General features: G+C 35.0%; 1 protein-coding gene across 5 annotated transcripts in view; it reads left to right on the forward strand.

Moving 5' to 3' along the window:
• The window catches only part of LOC105209387 (protein sax-3), a 292,880-nt gene that overhangs the window by 232,911 nt on the left and 42,031 nt on the right, over positions 1–17,938 (forward strand). For all 5 annotated transcript variants that reach the window (XM_054234986.1, XM_054234983.1, XM_054234981.1 and 2 more), the window contains exons 7-10: positions 5,527–5,796; positions 6,175–6,452; positions 7,484–7,685; positions 8,118–8,200. In XM_054234986.1, the coding sequence (XP_054090961.1) occupies positions 5,527–5,796; positions 6,175–6,452; positions 7,484–7,685; positions 8,118–8,200 (833 nt within the window). The remainder of the gene's footprint in view (positions 1–5,526; positions 5,797–6,174; positions 6,453–7,483; positions 7,686–8,117; positions 8,201–17,938) is intronic.

The raw sequence follows: 17,938 nt of genomic DNA on the forward strand, positions 1-17,938 counted from the left end.
GTTTAATGTTTTGGAAAATGTTTGGAAAATCACAATTTGACAAAAACAGTTTTATGCTGATTTCGAAATCATTTCGATGCCATGAAAGGCAATGACTTTGGAAATGTGAGTCTGAGGAAGCTGTGCTTAAATGAATGCAAGAAGCAATGAATATGATTTCATAATATTTGTTTAATGTGCAAATTTGTGTAAAATTGCGTAATGACTGACTCTTTGATGGGAAATTTTTTTTTTGATATTTTGAGTATTTTAATGTATACAATATTTCTGGAATTAGGTCAAATTATATGTAGTATTAAAAATTATTAGCAACGAAATTTGTATCTTATTATATACTTTTCATAAAAATTTAATATTGGAAAAAGTTAAAAAAAAATATTTTTTTTTTAATTTCATTTTGTTTGAGATATAATTTCTTCCAAAATTTCATTTTCGCTTCAAATTAAAAATAGGTGTTAAAATAACTAGTTTTGATTGGCTTGATATATCATATTTTTGTATTTTAAGACAAATCTAAAACAAAATTTTTAACATAAAATTAAATTAACATTAAATTATTATTTTTTAATTCAACAATTTATTTTTTATTTTTTTATGAAGAAAGTTATTATTTTCTCTTAAATTTTAAAATAAAAACTTTAACATAATATTTTTTGAATCCGATATATTGTATTGCTTTGGAAAATATAATGTATATTTTTTAAATAATTTAAAATAATCTATAAAATTTTATTATTTTTGTTTATGTTAAGACTTTTGAAAAAGATTATTTCTTCATACTTTTCTTATTATTATTTTATTTTTATTATATTTATTAATATTAAGTGTTTTAATAATATTTAAATTTGAAATTCAAAATTTTGTAAAAAATAAATATAAAAAATAAATAATTTTAAATAATTTTAAAATTTATAAATTTCTAAAAAAAATTAATTTTATTTTATTGAAATACTTGTATATTAACCTCATTTAAAAGTGCTTAAAATATTTTTTTCGATATTTATAACTCCAAAAGTTTAATTTCATGAGTTTGTACAAAAAAAAAAAAAATATATCAATACTTTTACGTTGTTGTTGTTTTGGTTTAAACCTCTCCTTCCATTTTATTCTGAAAAAGAGGCAGACTGCGCGTCGTTAAAAACACTTTAATAATATACATTCTTGTGGTTATAAAATAATAAATAAATACTTTAATATACTACAAATATGAATTCGAAGCAATGCAGTCTTCCAAGTAAAAGTTCACAAGTTTTTTATTCGATTTCCTTTGCATTCTTGCTTTAAAATGCACTTTCCACCTAAAATTTAAATCATTTACTTCAAATAATGCATTAAAGCAGTGAGCCCTTCCTGTTTATTTCTTTATTATTATTATAGATATCGTGTGAAAAGCGCTTTTATATACATTTTTAAAGCTCATTGATTCCGGCGTAATCATAAGCAAATAAACACTTATTTGTAAACAAAAGTAGCGACCCGCATACTCAGCGTACCCCCGTATACATAAGTAAATACACATGTGCGCAAGTTCACACAGCACGACCTCCCCGCACTACCCCACCACATACACCACCTCACCGTTTTCTGTTGTTGCTGGAAAACAATTTTATTTACCAAATCGATTTTTTTGTATAACAATTCTTATAAACAAAATCATATTCATATCACTTTGTATACAATTCAATGATAGTGACTTTACCAGCCAACACAACAACAACAAAGTATTTTGTGTTCTATATACATAAATAAATAATTATTTATCTGAACACATATCGAAGTGTTTCATTCAATATAGCTTCATGTGTGTGTGTGTGTTTGTAGTAATGAAGAGGCCACCAAAATATTCATAAGCGCACATTTTGAGTGGCTCACGCAGCGTGGGTAGCATTTGTGGCGTCAACAGCGGCAGAGCTCCCTAACAACAAAACCACATAACAAAAACACACATGTATGCCAGTTGATTGCCACTATCTCCATCGAACTGTTTCACTTCCGTTGCTAACGCTTTCATTTATGTATTTCATTAGCAATATTCTAATGGTTGTTGTTGTTATTATAGGCACTGTTGTCTGCGCTCTCGCTGGCAAACGCTGCTTGAGTGGCGCCTACAAGCGTTTCGCATGTAATACCAATTGTTCGAAAAGCACCTGAAGGGTTGCACGCCTCTCTGTGGATGTGTGTGCCTCTGTGTGTGGGTGCTCATGTCACTAACGCTGTTAGGGGTCCAACAATTATTTACATATGCAGGCACTTATGTCTACACATATGTATGTTTGTATGTATTGTGTTGTGCGTATGCGCGGCGCACGAATGTGCAATAAAACGGTTAATTTAGTGCCTTGAGAGGCGAATAAATGACATTTGTGCTTTGCGCTGGGTTCTATTTTTAGTGTTGTGTGTATTTGGTAGGCGTACTTGGTAATGCTAATGAACTCAATTGGCTTATCAGTTGTGTAATAAAGCTTTATGTATTCAAATAACAGTAGGTAATTGTTGAAGGTGAGATTGCTACTGGTTTTCAATGTGTGTTAATAGAACAGAGTAGTGTATTGTAGCAATTAATTCTTTTTCAGAAGTTCTCCTCTAAATCATTATATTTATAAATAGATATTTAAATATTTGTTGCAATTATTATTATTCTTCTTTCAACATAATTATATTAAGGGGCTATATCAGTGTAACATTGTAAAAAAATCGATTTTTTTTTTTTTTTTTTTTTTGCTTATTTGATACTTTATACTTTCAAAAATATCCTGTGAAAGCGGTAAGGTCGTATCTTAAATAGTTGTTGAATGGCAGCGTTCTAAATAGCGACCGCTCGCAGGTGTAAAACGCTATGGTCAAACTTTAAACGCACTTTTCTCGGTCGAAATTTCTCAAAATTGCTGACATCATAACTCAACGAAAAATTGACGATCGACTTCATATTTAAACTGAGTATTGTTGAAAATATTTACTACACAATGAGCTACCATCTTTTTGATTTGTTTAAAATCAATTTGGCAATTAAAAATCTACCATTTTCTTTTAATGAAAAAACGATTTTTTTTCTGAATTGCGCCATTTTGTAAATATTTGCTATTTTTCAAAAATTGTAGGTCATTGTATAGGAAATAATCTTTTTGTATTTTTGAGTTCCAGCTACTCATTCAGCCGGAATAATGTCAGCAGTTGGGGAACTTTTTTCGCACCTCCAAAGACAGCACATAATTTTTTCAATATTTTTGTTAAAAAAAATCTTAAAATATAGTTAAAAGTATAGCTTATTATGTCTTAAAAACTTCGAAACGTTCGATCAAGTACTTTCTTAAAAAAAATTCACGAAAATCGCCTATTTTTTGATGAGTTACACTGGTATAGTCCCTTAAAATAGATAACAGAGATCTTACATATCACCAGTTTTCTCTATCAAAATATGCTGCAGAGGATTAACTAGAAACCACTGAAATTATTATAGGTACTTCTTCATATGGTAGAGCTTATTTCCAGCTTGGGAAAACTACTTCCGTAAATTAAACAAAAAAATACATGATCGCGAACTGATCTGGATCTTCACTATATGTTTCGGGTTCGAGATTCACATATGAAACATATGATCTTATAATATGTTGAAGCTTTTAAAAGCTTTGTCCATGTACAATATGAGAACTCAGCGGTCAAGCTTGAATTTTAATCGCTATTATTCAGAACTTTTAATAAATAAAAGAGATTCTCTTTTTATTAAACATGTTTCATGCTTTAGTTTGAACTTTGGTTCTTATATTGGTGGCGTATTTCTTTATGTCTCTGTTAGGGACAAACTTACACTTACTGAAATTGTTCTTGCTAGTGCAAAAGCACAATGTTTAAATATAAACTAAATTACATGAGAAATATGTTGATAGTTTGAAAATTAGTAATTACATGATTTCTAAAATGAATCTAAATTTGTTTGAGATCAATAATTTTTCTCGATTCATTAAAAATAGTTAAATATAATATTTAAAGTACAAAAATAAAGAAAGCTCTGTATATTTCGTGATTGGTAACAAAGTTTTAAATGCTATGCGCCAAAATGTAGGCAACATTTACTAAGCTAATGTTTCATACCGAACATTTATTGCTAGTAGGTGAAAAAAATTTACTTTATTAATATTCGAAAGTGTCACGATAAAGACTAACTACATATGTTACTATATTGAATAATAGAATAATAATACAATTAGAAATGAAAATTAAAAAAAAAATTAAAGCAATTTTATTAAATTTTTTTTTTTATTAAAAATGTTTTTAATTAACTTGAAACTCCCTTTTATCTGCTAACACCTGCTTAGTAACTCCCAGCTAAGTATCACTGTTTTATGAGCCTCAAACCAACTATTTATTTGCTACTAAAAGTTATCACCAAAAGCGTAAAATCGCAAAAACTATAATAATGTCCCTCGGTTACGGTAGTAATTAATTACTTTTACCGCCACTAAAAGAAACTCGAACAACAGTGCTAAAAACCTAGAATGCACTACTTATATACTCGCATGTATTAAATAAGGTATGTAGTGGCATGTGAAAAGTTGAACGAGTGGACAAAAAGCACTGCTGTAAACTTTATCTCATTCACAACGAACGAGAGTGTGTCTCCCATAAGAGAGTGAACATTAAAAGCTCTTTAAAATAGTTGACCTGTTAGTTTAGTGGCATTTTTTCAAAACAACAACACGCAAATAACTTTTTGCAATGTGAGAAGACTTTTTCTTGCAACACGAAACTTTTCATTGCGTGCTAAAGCAAAACTCAAATAAAAATACAAATAAAAATAGAAGTCAAAATAAAAGTAAGCAAAGGCAATAGAGCATTAGACTGTCTAAAAAAGCTGTGAAAAAGTAGAAAGCTCTGAAAAAGTGCAACAACACAAGTGGCGCTTTGTGAAAAATAGTTAAGATTTTTTCTCATTAACCCAGTGAAGTGCCGCTCTTTTATGAACTTAAGTACCAGTACTTAGCAGGACATGAAATTACCGTTAAAGCAACGAGTGACCAGCAGTTGACTGCGCTGCTGTTTTTGTCTCATTTTTAATGAGTATGTGTGTTTGAAAGACCTTAAAGAAACTTAAAACTATTATTGGAAAAGTTTTGCCAGCACTCCAGTCTATTGCTGGCTTGGGTGGCCGAATGACAAAAACAGCGGTTTCTCACAGACTTATCCATTTGCAGAAATCTACATTAACTTTTGCAACGGCACTTGGCTTAGACCGGAAGTGCTATGTAATTGCTATTTATGAGTAACGGTACTTATGCAGACAAAGCACTGGTACTGGTACTGGTAGTTGTCGCCTTTAATTGAAAACTTTATTAATTTCGCTGAAGTATTGCACACGCTCACACTCACCGCTACAGACAATCTACCCTTTTAATCTCAACTTTATAACGCATATAACTGCATTTTATCTGCTGCTCATAATTTTTCAATTGCGCGCACTTGACTATTTTTAATATGATTTCCTTTAATTTCCAACTCTCTCTCATCTCTGTCTCTCTCTCTCGTCCACAGTCAAGCCGTACTTCATGAAGGAGCCGCAGGATCTCACCGCACTCTCCGGTCAAACGGTGCAGTTTCATTGTCTCGTCGGCGGTGATCCGCCACCGAAAATACTCTGGAAGAAGGAGGAGGGCAATATACCGGTGGCTCGTGCGCGCATACAACACGATGACAAAAGTTTAGAAATCACCAACATTTCACCAGCCGATGAGGGCACCTACGTGTGTGAGGCGCACAATAGTGTCGGACAGATAAGTGCACGCGCCTCGCTAACAGTACATGGTAAGTGTTCAGAATTACATTAAGGGGGTGGAGATTTGGATGATTAGGGCGTTAACACTAAATTTCGGTATTTATTGTGGGAGCGCGTACAACGCGTAGGGAGCCGAAGGCGTAAATTTGAGTGAGTTTTTAGTATAAAGAGCGCGCAACTTTTCTAATTAACGGTTTTTGAATGAACTGTTAAAGTTCATGGTTTTAATGTGAGGTTAGAAAATACATAATTTAAAACTTAAATTTGCCACAGAAAACGAATTTTGATATTTTTAATAACTAAAATACAGACTAAACATATTCTCCCACAAAATACTTTAAATATTTCAATATTCATTTACATAATTTTTCCTATTTTTTTACTTATTCTCCCACCATCTCTTGCAGCGCCACCCACATTCGTTGTGAAGCCGCAAGATAAAAAGGTCGGTCTCAACGGTGTTGCGCAGTTTCCTTGCGTTGCCGATGGCAATCCACCGCCTTCGGTGTTCTGGACAAAAGAGGGCTCCTCGACGCTGATGTTCCCCAACAATTCGTACGGTCACATGCATGTCTCCGTCGAAGGCACACTACAATTGAGTGGCGTACAAAAGGACGATGCCGGCTACTATGTGTGCTCGGCCTTTAGCGTTGTGGACTCAACAACGATACGGGCATTCTTGCAGGTGAGTGATGAGTACAACATTGCAGATATATTCATTTATGTAAATATATATTTACTTTTGTCCGATTCACAAAAGTGCTTGGTAGTTGTAGGTGTATGACAAAGTGAAGACCAGTGCGGTCTTCGTGCGCCTGGTAACGCTTAATTTGTACCGCTGTGTTGGAATGAAAATGGTTTCAAACTCAAAATAAAATCATGGAAAAATATTTAAATTAATTCGCTTTAATAGCATGCTTTCTTTTTGGCAATTTAATTGGATCAAATTACCTTTGTTGGTCTTAAAAAGAGTTGCAAATACACAAAAATACGTTTATTTCACATTCGTAAAAAAATCCTTTTCACATTTCATTGCTGTATTTGGCCATATTTGGCAGCCTTTTGCCTTGTCCTTATGGCTTTGACTTACATATTGTCATGGCGAGAGACAATTCGAACGATACTGTAACCATGGTTGCCTTTGTGCGCACGAAGAACACAAAGGATTGTAATTTTACACATTTTTTTGGTTTTGTTTTTGTTGGTTTGAACACAAATTGCGCCCTCTAGCCAAATTATTAAATTCACTAAAATATGTTTTCCTAGAAGTCTATTCTCATTTAATAATAAGCAAGTCTATGAGAACACAAAATCCTAAACTAATTAAGAAATACCCAGTGAGAAAAAGTGTGAAAACTACATCACATTTATTCTAAAAGTGTTTCCCCAAAACTAGTGTATATTCCTATAAATAGCGACTAAGGTCGTGTGCAGACCAGGTTGGTGCGACAGCAGATTATATGAAATTCGTATGCTTCCAGATTTTAATTTAAAACTTAAAATTCTTGCGTAATATTATTATTATCTGCAACTTTAAACTTCAAACGATTTTCCTACATCTCTATAATTTCTTAATTAAATTTCTTGTGTCTTAATGCGCATTTTAATATTCTTATTTGAATTCTATGAAGGACTTTATGTATATTTGTAAGCAAATTTTATTGCCCCCTACTATCAACAGCGCTAAATTCTTTCTTCTCTTATTTGTTGCCATAGGTTACCTCTGTGGATGACACCCCACCGCCGATTATACAAATTGGTCCCTCAAATCAAACGTTACCCAAAGGCAGTGTTGCCATGTTACCATGTCGCGCAACCGGGAATCCGACACCACGTGTCAAGTGGTATAAGGATGGCACAATGCTGCAGAATGGCAATCGTTATACGATAGTACAGGGTGGTTCGTTGCGTATCGATGGTGAGTAGTGATGGAATATAATTTTTTTTTTTCTTTTTTAAATTTTAATAGCAGGGAATTAAATAAGATGATAAAAGTAAAAAAAATTAAGGGATAGATTTTTTATGAAATTTAATAATTATGCATAAATGTCTCGGATAAATGCAAATTTTGCTCACAAATGTAGGCAACGTTTTAATTAAAGCTTGCCTAGATTATGAAAATTAAACCTTACCTACATTTAGGGTGTCTCTAAATAAGTTTGTTGGTGAAATAAAACGTTTAGCGCTATTTCTAAGCAATAAAATCGTATTCAAAAATGTTTTAATGCAAAATATAACCATTTTGATCAATGTATTTTAATTAGAAAAAAATATGTTTTGATAAACTTGCTACTTAAAATCTCGAAATCTTAAAAACTATTTTTATAAAATATTTTTTCTTTCCTTTAAGACCTACAACAAAGTGACTCCGGCCTATTTACTTGCACAGCATCCTCAGAGAGTGGAGAGACATCATGGTCAGCTACACTAACGGTAAGTTTTTCTTACTATTCATTATTTTTCTAAAAATTTTCCAATAACTGTCAATACTGTGAACACATTTTAATATTTAAAGCCTAATTATTACACAAATACCCAACAACTAACATCGAAAACAACACTAAATTCACAAATTAAATATTTATGGCGTATCAGCTGTCGTCGGCAAACAAAATATGCCACATGATATCCTAATAAGCTTGCCGAAATGAGCTTTTAATATAATATTTATTTAAAGCTTTCACCCGTGTGTCACCACACTTTAAAATCTCCCCAGCACCCTCTTGACACCTTCGCCCACTTTGGCAAGCACAGACACCGGAGTTAAGCTGTTGTCCGGCTGCCTGGCTGACAGGCTGGCAGCATTGCTGTCTCTCATAAATTCAATTTTATGGCATAATTGTCGCGTCATACCACAAAATGGCAATAACTGTAAATATGCACATGCTCACCGATATACACACACACACACACACATAAATATTACACATGTGTCCACCATATATTTGCGCTTCAATTTGCCTTTCCACTGTCATCGGCCGGGCTTAATGTTGCAACAAATACTCGCCCAGGCACGTCCTGTGTCCACGGGCGGCCACTGTGGTTTGAGCGGATTTTTATGCACTCCGCTTGTTTGCTGCTCGATGGCCACTCGTATATTTAAAGCGTCATTTGCGAGCGGCCAACCAATTGGCCGATTCGCAGGCTTACTAGCTGGTAAACAGGCTGACAACCCAGTTGAAGGCAATAAATGTTTAAAATTAATTTGCTGTAAACTTTGTGTACTTTGAATTATGCACTTTAATTTTAAAAGTGGTCGTGGCCTCAACAAGCTTCGGTTACACAGCAGCAGTGGTATGAGAGAAAGAAAGAGAGTGAAGAGGAGAAAAAAGATTATGAGGGCGCGCATGCAAAATATGGCAGCATTAATTACCGAGCTGTAATTTATAGGCTATTAAGTTTACCCGTGTAAATATTGTATAAATAACCCGGCTGAGGTATATATATTTATGCAAATATAATCAATCGATAATGGCGCCATGAAGTTAGTAAAAAGGGATGAGTATATTTTGTTGTTTGGGTAATTAATATGTATTAGTTATTGATTACATTAGTACATTTTTATTTTTATGGGCTTTAATTTAAACATAGAAATATGATCTATGGTATGAGGAGATTAAAATATGATAGGATGAAGAGGTCAGGGTTAAGCTATTATTTGGTACTATGAGTTGAAGTTGTATAGGATTCGAAAGCAAAAATAGTTGGAAGGTTGAAAATAAATGGTATACTTATAATTCAAATCGGGGAAAAGATACACCGGTCATTCACTGTAACTCGCTAAGTTAGGTTAGGTTAGATTAGTCTGGTAGGCCTGCAGGCCACGCATAGGTCAGTTATGGTCCTTTGCGATACCAGAATGGAGTGCATTTACGTGTTCTCTGAGTAGTAGTCATCGTTCAGGATGCCTGCGCCTGTCGTAAATTTTAATAGTTTATGAGGCTTCACTGACAATATCTCCTCTTTGGTGCCCTGCTCTTGAAATTTTCTGCATTCCTCCTGATCTGACAGCCCCATTTTATAGGCATGCGCCGCTACAAGGCTGTGACCGGTCAGAATGCCAACCATGGTCCTACAGCCCTTTCTATCGAGCTCCAGTAGGAACCTTGTATATTTTTGATCTACCGCTTTGCAAATGACCTTTGCAGTTTTACACCCCGGTAGATCTTTCCAGCGAGATATGATTCTTCTTGCCATGCACCTATCTATGACATCGTATAGAATGTGCATGGGTTTAGCGATGTTGATCATGTTTCCGGGTGACAGCTGTACACCGCTTTTGGCAATCCCGTCTACGATTTCGTTGCCCTCGATGCCTTTATGGCCTGGCACCCAGTAGAAGTGTAGCCTCATATTTCTGGCGACCCTCACCACTGCTGCCCTGCAGTTCAGGACACTTTTGGCCGATATTCGACACGAGGTTACTGCCTTGATAACCGCTTGGCTGTCTACGTAGATGTTAATTTTAGAGTATTGGCCTTGTGCGCTGGGGGCTAGCTCTGCTGCTTTCCCAGTAGCAAAGACCTCTGCTTGAAATATACTGCAGTGGTTCGGCAGTTTGAACGGTTGTCTTATGCCTAATTCCGGACAGTATATTCCTGCACCTACTCCCTCATCCATTTTAGAGCCATCCGTATAGATATTTAAGGAGTTGCGTGTAGTTACGGTACCCTTGCGCCAACCATCCTTTTCCATGTTTACTATGAAACCTCTTTCCCAGTTGTAGAATGGGACCAGATAGTCGATACCTGTCAGACTGCTCTTAGCAACCGAGCTGTGTCCGAAGGATCTGTATGTGAATTCACCTATTGCCATCAGTCGACCTGCCGATTTCGCCGCGCAGCTTTCGGCAAAGAGATCTATAGGTGGCAGGTTTAATATTCGTTCTAGAGCAGCCGTTGGGGTGGTTCTTAGGGCCCTGTTATACATAGCGCTGCAAGCCGCTGAACCTTTTCCATCGGCTTCCGATACGTACTCGCTAAGTTAATGTAGCCTTAGTTTTTATCTCAAAATATCTATGTTCGAAGTTTGTAGAAGACAGTCGACGGTTTATCTGATAGTGAATTCTACTGACTATTTTCAAGATTAATATTCTTCTTTATAAGAACTATAACATTTGAACGAGTCCCAATAACAACAGAATCAATACTATATAAAAAAATGGAAGACAGGCTAAAGGCAAATACTTCAGTTCTAATCTCTATTTGAGAAACAGTATCATAACCAATTCTTAACATCTGTTCCAGATCACGGAAGTTATTTTTTGAGACTTTCAGTCAATATTTTTCGAAGACATTCTACAATGATTATGGAGACATGTTGGAAGTCACTACAATTCGGTAATATGGTCAAAAATCGAGCTGCTGATTTTTGAAAGATTCCGTAATCTACTCCTTAAGTTCTTCATAAGATTCAAGAGTTTTTAAGAACTTTACCACATTTGTCTTTCACCTTCACAAGCTAAGGTTTATAATAATTAAGAAACGATTTCATTCAGAGTAACTGCCTCTCTTTCGCCGAAGTTCTGATGAAGCTTATCTGACTATAACACACTCATTATTTGTGAATCGAATTTTAAACTAATAAATCTTAACTCGTTTCTCGGAGCCTTGAAGACCTTCAAAGTGTTTTATGAAGTTTCCTTGGTAAGTTATTCTATACAACTTCGAAACAGATTGATAACGCTTTCCGAAAATTATCCCATTATAGTCCCAAAAATTACCGAGAGCAGCACGAACGCCTAAACAGTAAAGAAATTGAGGATAAAAAGTCTTACCTGTTTAAAAAATGCAATATATGGGTTAGCACTCTTTGTATTGTTCTGAGAACCTTTGAGATTAATCTCTGATTTTGTGCCTGTAATTGGAACAGTTTTTAGTCTCTTTGTTAGCTCTTTAAGTTTAATACGCGTCTCTATCTTTAACTAGATCTTTCTTTAGATCTTGATTTTATAATACCAATCTCTGGGTGAAACCCACAATTTTTTCAGAAATAATATATTATAAAAGATTTCATAAGTTCTTTAAGTACTTCCACGAATTCATGGGATAATTAATAAACTACAGCATGCAACGCAAACTCATGCAACTCAAGTGATTTTAAGTGGCAAAAATTAGAGAGAACTCTGTGCCTCGCAGCAAAAATGCTAAATCGCTGCGCATCAACGAGTTTTCGTCAAAATTTACTGCCGTTTGTTGCGCCACCAAATATTTAATTGTGCATAATTCCGCACACAACAACAATATGGGCCAACAAAATGCTTCAGCGCACAGCAACAAAACTGAGTGCTGAGCAATGAAAATATTTTAATTTGCATTTTCTTGATGTGAAATTTGCAAACTTTACTGGCGCACAAATAAATTCAGCGAAAAATCGCTGAGCCGAAAGCGATAAACTTGTGCAAAAAAAGCAGAGCAAATGTGGCAACATTGAGCGATTGGAGGGCAATGATTGAGGCTGTCTGACTGACGGTTGGTGGCGCAAGCAGCGCTACTAAGTGGCAGGTTGTGAGTCTGTTGTGCATATTGTCAGACTAACACGGCGTTTGAGTGTGTATGTGTGGGTAATAAGTGGGATTAGTGCGTCTGTTTGTGCAACATGCGCGTAAGTGGTATTTGTGGCATGTGGCGCAAAAATACTCGCGTTTGGCAAATCAAATTTTTATGATGCATACCGCAAAAGTTCTAAAGCACTTGCAAGTATTTCATATACTCGTACACACTCTATCTATGTGTGCATGTGCAGCGTCTTGTTAAACATATGTTAAATACGCTGCTGAACAAATGTTGCTAATTTCGTGCGAAACAACAAAAAGCACACACACATTTCGTAAGACAAGCAATTCTGTTTTTTTTTTTTCAAATATAATACTTCTTCCTCTTTATATTCCATGAATTTGCTCATGCTTTTCGTTAACTTCGCGCATAGTTTCGCAAGCATTGCGTACATCAAAGTGCAAGGCAATAAAGTTTTTAAGCAAAAACATAACTTTGCTTGAGTGAATTTTCGTAGATGATCTCTATACGTGTATATTTAGACTGATGAGTGCGTATCAGTGAGTCATGGCAGAATTGAGGTGAAGCAAGTGATTGCTGGTATTACTGTAGGAAATTGTGTATTTATGAATATGCGAACGTTGTTTCGATGGGTAATAATTTGAATATTATAATGAATTTTGATTAAATTTTCTCGGTTAACTTTTCGATCTCTATGTTAGTCCTTTAAATGCTATAGAAACCATATTAAATCCTGGCCTAATGCCGTTGAGATCATTTGGAGTTTAGAAACTTCTTAATCAAACAATTATAAAAACTCCTGGAAGCAGGCATCCCTCATCAAAATTACCTAATCTCACTATAAATACATCCTCCTTTGCTGTTGAGTGTTATCAGTAGTCTGAAACGTAAAAAGCCATATTGGAACTACTTTTGTCTTATGTTTTCATCAAAAGTAAAGAGTGGAGGGAGTAGTTGTACCTACATTTCGTTCGATCTATAACCATTTCATTTTTATCAAAATTCATTTCATTACACTAACAAGAAAAAGTCAACAGACGTCTCATTTTTTATTTCGTACTAGCAGATCGCTCCGGCTTCGCACGGGTTTAAACAAACATTTTACAAGTTTTTAAATACTTAAATATGTACTTTCCCGTTTCTTGCGTGGGTTCATTTAAAAGAAAGGTAACCTTTGGTGTCCGATATCTTTTTCTGTGATTTTGAAGGCGTTGGGAACTGTCAGAGTTCGACGCCATAGTACGAGCTTGTAATTTTAAAGTTTTGTTCAGCAAGCAGCTGCTAGCGCTCCATACTCGACTCTCTGCCATGCGATTGCGATGCGAAGAGAAGAGAAGGTATGACGATTTTCAGTTTCAGATTAAGATTATCCATCATGTGCTGAACACATAGAAGACGACAAGCGACGAACGACATCTGTCCAATATTAAAATACACGCGTTCTTATGGGCGCAGATTTTTTGACAACAGCACGACTACGCGACAATCGGCTTGTAGTTGTCGTTGTCGCTAAATTAAAAATGTTTCTAATTTTGTAGAGTTGCCACTAATATGTGAAATGTAAAATTATTAAAAGTTATAACAAATATGACGTTATTTTGCTAGCAGAAACGTAAAATAGCTTTGATATAACATTTATAATAACAATCGATTATTTAAAACAAATAAATCGACCATTTTTACATTTTTTGCACAAATAATTTCACTTTAAACTAAATATGTAAATTTTATTGAAGTGAAAGATTTTAGTACGGCAACAATGAAATTGCTGTTTGATAAGTCGCTGCCGTCTTCAAAATGTTCAAGACGCTGGCTTCAAAGCGACATTTGTGATCAGCCGTCGCTACGTTGTGTCGTGTCGTCGTCTTTGTGTTCAGCACTTCACGGAGTCTTTTTGATACTCTCACCTGGGAACTATTTCCAGAAAATTAAGATTCTAGCAATATAGCCTGTTGTTCGGGGTACATGTAGCTTTCCAATGTTGAAAGAACTTTTGAAATCGGCACTGTAGTTTTTGAATTATTTTCTCTTTATAATAGTAGTATAGATTATTTTTTCCTTTCTAGGAACCATTCCTCTTTCCTATATTATGGATAATATTATAAGTTCCTCTTCATTATTTTTCATTTGAGAAAAAATATTATCCAACTTCTACCCACGATAACGTTAATTTAAAGGAAGTCAATAAATTTCTAGTTAGTTGTAAATCACTTATTTTCAAAACATTTTTAGAGCATTCGATGCCTGTTTGCATCAGCTGGACCATTACAACGAAAAGAGAATAGTCACTACAAAAGAGAGGTGATGAAATTCAGGACATACATAGATATTCTAAACAGGGATAATATGTATCTATCTTATTTTTGGTTCGGTATATATTTGGTAATATGCTTCAGAATAATGATGATCCGACATCTTATGCCATTCTCTATATCTATTATATTACAACAAAGTTTAAGCATTAAGCTCGTTTTCTAATGGAAAAATTAAAAACCTCTAATGTTTGCGAGCTTTTATCAACTAATATATTTTTTAAAATCCGTTCATTAACCAAGCGTTCTTCATACATATACATTTCCCTATATATCGCTATATTTCATTTGATTCCATAATTGGAGACTGAAAGTTAAATTATTAAAGCTTTCATTTGCTTCTTATTTTCAATAAAAAAATCAGAAATGTAATATTTATGACAATCATTAAACGCATATATTTCAACAAACGACGAATTTTTTCGCAAAACAATTTCCATTCGTTAAAAGTTTAACAAGCGAACGCATATATAATATTTGGCAATGAAATATCGCAAAGCTTTGGGGCAAACAGAGCGATGAATGGATCATATGTAAAGGGTGATTTTTTAAGAGCTTGATAACTTTTAAAAAAAAAAAAACGCATAAAATTTGCAAAATCTCATCGGTTCTTTATTTGAAACGTTAGATTGGTTCATGACATTTACTTTTTGAAGATAATTTCATTTAAATGTTGGCCGCGGCTGCGTCTTAGGTGGTCCATTCGGAAAGTCCAATTTTGGGCAACTTTTTCGAGCATTTCGGCCGGAATAGCCCGAATTTCTTCGGAAATGTTGTCTTCCAAAGCTGGAATAGTTGCTGGCTTATTTCTGTAGACTTTAGACTTGACGTAGCCCCACAAAAAATAGTCTAAAGGCGTTAAATCGCATGATCTTGGTGGCCAACTTACGGGTCCATTTCTTGAGATGAATTGTTCTCCGAAGTTTTCCCTCAAAATGGCCATAGAATCGCGAGCTGTGTGGCATGTAGCGCCATCTTGTTGAAACCACATGTCAACCAAGTTCAGTTCTTCCATTTTTGGCAACAAAAAGTTTGTTAGCATCGAACGATAGCGATCGCCATTCACCGTAACGTTGCGTCCAACAGCATCTTTGAAAAAATACGGTCCAATGATTCCACCAGCGTACAAACCACACCAAACAGTGCATTTTTCGGGATGCATGGGCAGTTCTTGAACGGCTTCTGGTTGCTCTTCACCCCAAATGCGGCAATTTTGCTTATTTACGTAGCCATTCAACCAGAAATGAGCCTCATCGCTGAACAAAATTTGTCGATAAAAAAGCGGATTTTCTGCCAACTTTTCTAGGGCCCATTCACTGAAAATTCGACGTTGTGGCAGATCGTTCGGCTTCAGTTCTTGCACGAGCTGTATTTTATACGGTTTTACACCAAGATCTTTGCGTAAAATCTTCCATGTGGTCGAATAACACAAACCCAATTGCTGCGAACGGCGACGAATCGACATTTCACGGTCTTCAGCCACACTCTCAGAAACAGACGCAATATTCTCTTCTGTACGCACTGTACGCATTCGTGTGGTTGGTTTAATGTCCAATAAAGTAAACTGAGTGCGAAACTTGGTCACAATCGCATTAATTGTTTGCTCACTTGGTCGATTATGTAGACCATAAATCGGACGTAAAGCGCGAAACACATTTCGAACCGAACACTGATTTTGGTAATAAAATTCAATGATTTGCAAGCGTTGCTCGTTAGTAAGTCTATTCATGATGAAATGTCAAAGCATACTGAGCATCTTTCTCTTTGACACCATGTCTGAAATCCCACGTGATCTGTCAAATACTAATGCATGAAAATCCTAACCTCAAAAAAATCACCCGTTATATACATACAAACTTCTATATGTACATAACAGTGTGTGATAACCAATTTAATGATCGGCGGCAATTTAATCGAAATTTGTTTACATACGCGTTGCAATGAGAGAATGACTACAAGTGCTACGGCTTGCAACAAATTTTTGACGGCCACGCGTGTTGTTGCATATACATACAAATGTTGTTGCAAAAAATCAACGCACAAGAATGCAGCGTAATTTTTCAAGCAATTTCAAGAGCAGCTGGGGTGAGACGAGGCATACAATTGACTTTTTTATATATTTTTGGTGATTTTGTATAATTCATTTTTTATTGATTTTCGTGGATATCAATTTTATTTTGGCTTTCATTTTTTAATTTCTGACCGAAGGGCAATCAATTAATTTCATTTTTTTCGCTGTTTTACAAATGTAAAAAGTTGGCCTGTGAATGATTGATGACCGGCATAAAATATGGCGAAAATATGCAAGAGACAGGCCGAGGAGTAGACGAGAAATGAACCAAAAAGTCAGAAAAATGCAAAAAAAAAATAATAAAAGCAGTTCGGCAAATGCAGTTGAATATTAAAATGCAGCCGGAATAAGTTTGCCGCCGGGCCAGATGATCAGAATTGTTTGAGTGTGTTTATGTGTGACTGAATTGAACGCAGTGTTGTAGGGTGTTGCGGCAAGCGCTTGTTTGTATACAATGAGGCAGGTGTGCGGTTTGAACTCGATGTTTGACTGGATGAGTGCCATTTTTTTGCAAATGATTGTGATATGAAATTTTTTTCATGTGAGTTCTTTAATATATTTTTTTTTTTTTTTTTAATTTTCAATTTTTTTGCGCATAAATTACAATAAAATGAGGCTGCAAAAATTAAACCACAAACCAAATAACGTGGCTGCAACGCGTTGCAAGTTATTGTGGTTTGAGGCGGCAGGCTTTTGACAGCTCAGCCGCGCTTGCTTATCGAAGAGACGAGTACATAGCAATGATGAAAAGACAATCAGGCTGGCGTTGGTGGGCCGTACTTATATATATGTAAATATCTATGCCACATCATATATGTAAGTTGCATGCAGGCTTGCTGCCACCCGCTCGAGTGTCCATACGACAAGGGCACTAAATTGTTTTATGCAAATTGAGTTGAAAATTGCGCTCGTGCAACACAATACCTATAACGAGGAACAGCAGCGGTCATTACGTAGTGCAACTGAGGTGACAGCAGCCTTACCGAGAAGATATTCTAAATATTATTACGAAAAAAATGTAAAATAAAATAAAATTATGCTCAATTACGCGTCATTTAGAGCGACACAGTGCCGCACAGTGGGTTGTTGCACATAAAAAAGTTGGAAAAATATATAAAAAATTGCAAAAAGCACAAATGCCAGACATACAAACATGAGTTGCTTCTTTACATGCAATTATTATTTTTTTTTGTTCGTGCAACAAATTTTATGCGCATGTTTTTGCTGCCGCTGAAATATTAATAAAAATGCAAATTTTATTAGTAAATTATGG

Source organism: Zeugodacus cucurbitae, chromosome 6, assembly GCF_028554725.1.
Source record: "Zeugodacus cucurbitae isolate PBARC_wt_2022May chromosome 6, idZeuCucr1.2, whole genome shotgun sequence".
NCBI lineage: Eukaryota > Metazoa > Arthropoda > Insecta > Diptera > Tephritidae > Zeugodacus > Zeugodacus cucurbitae.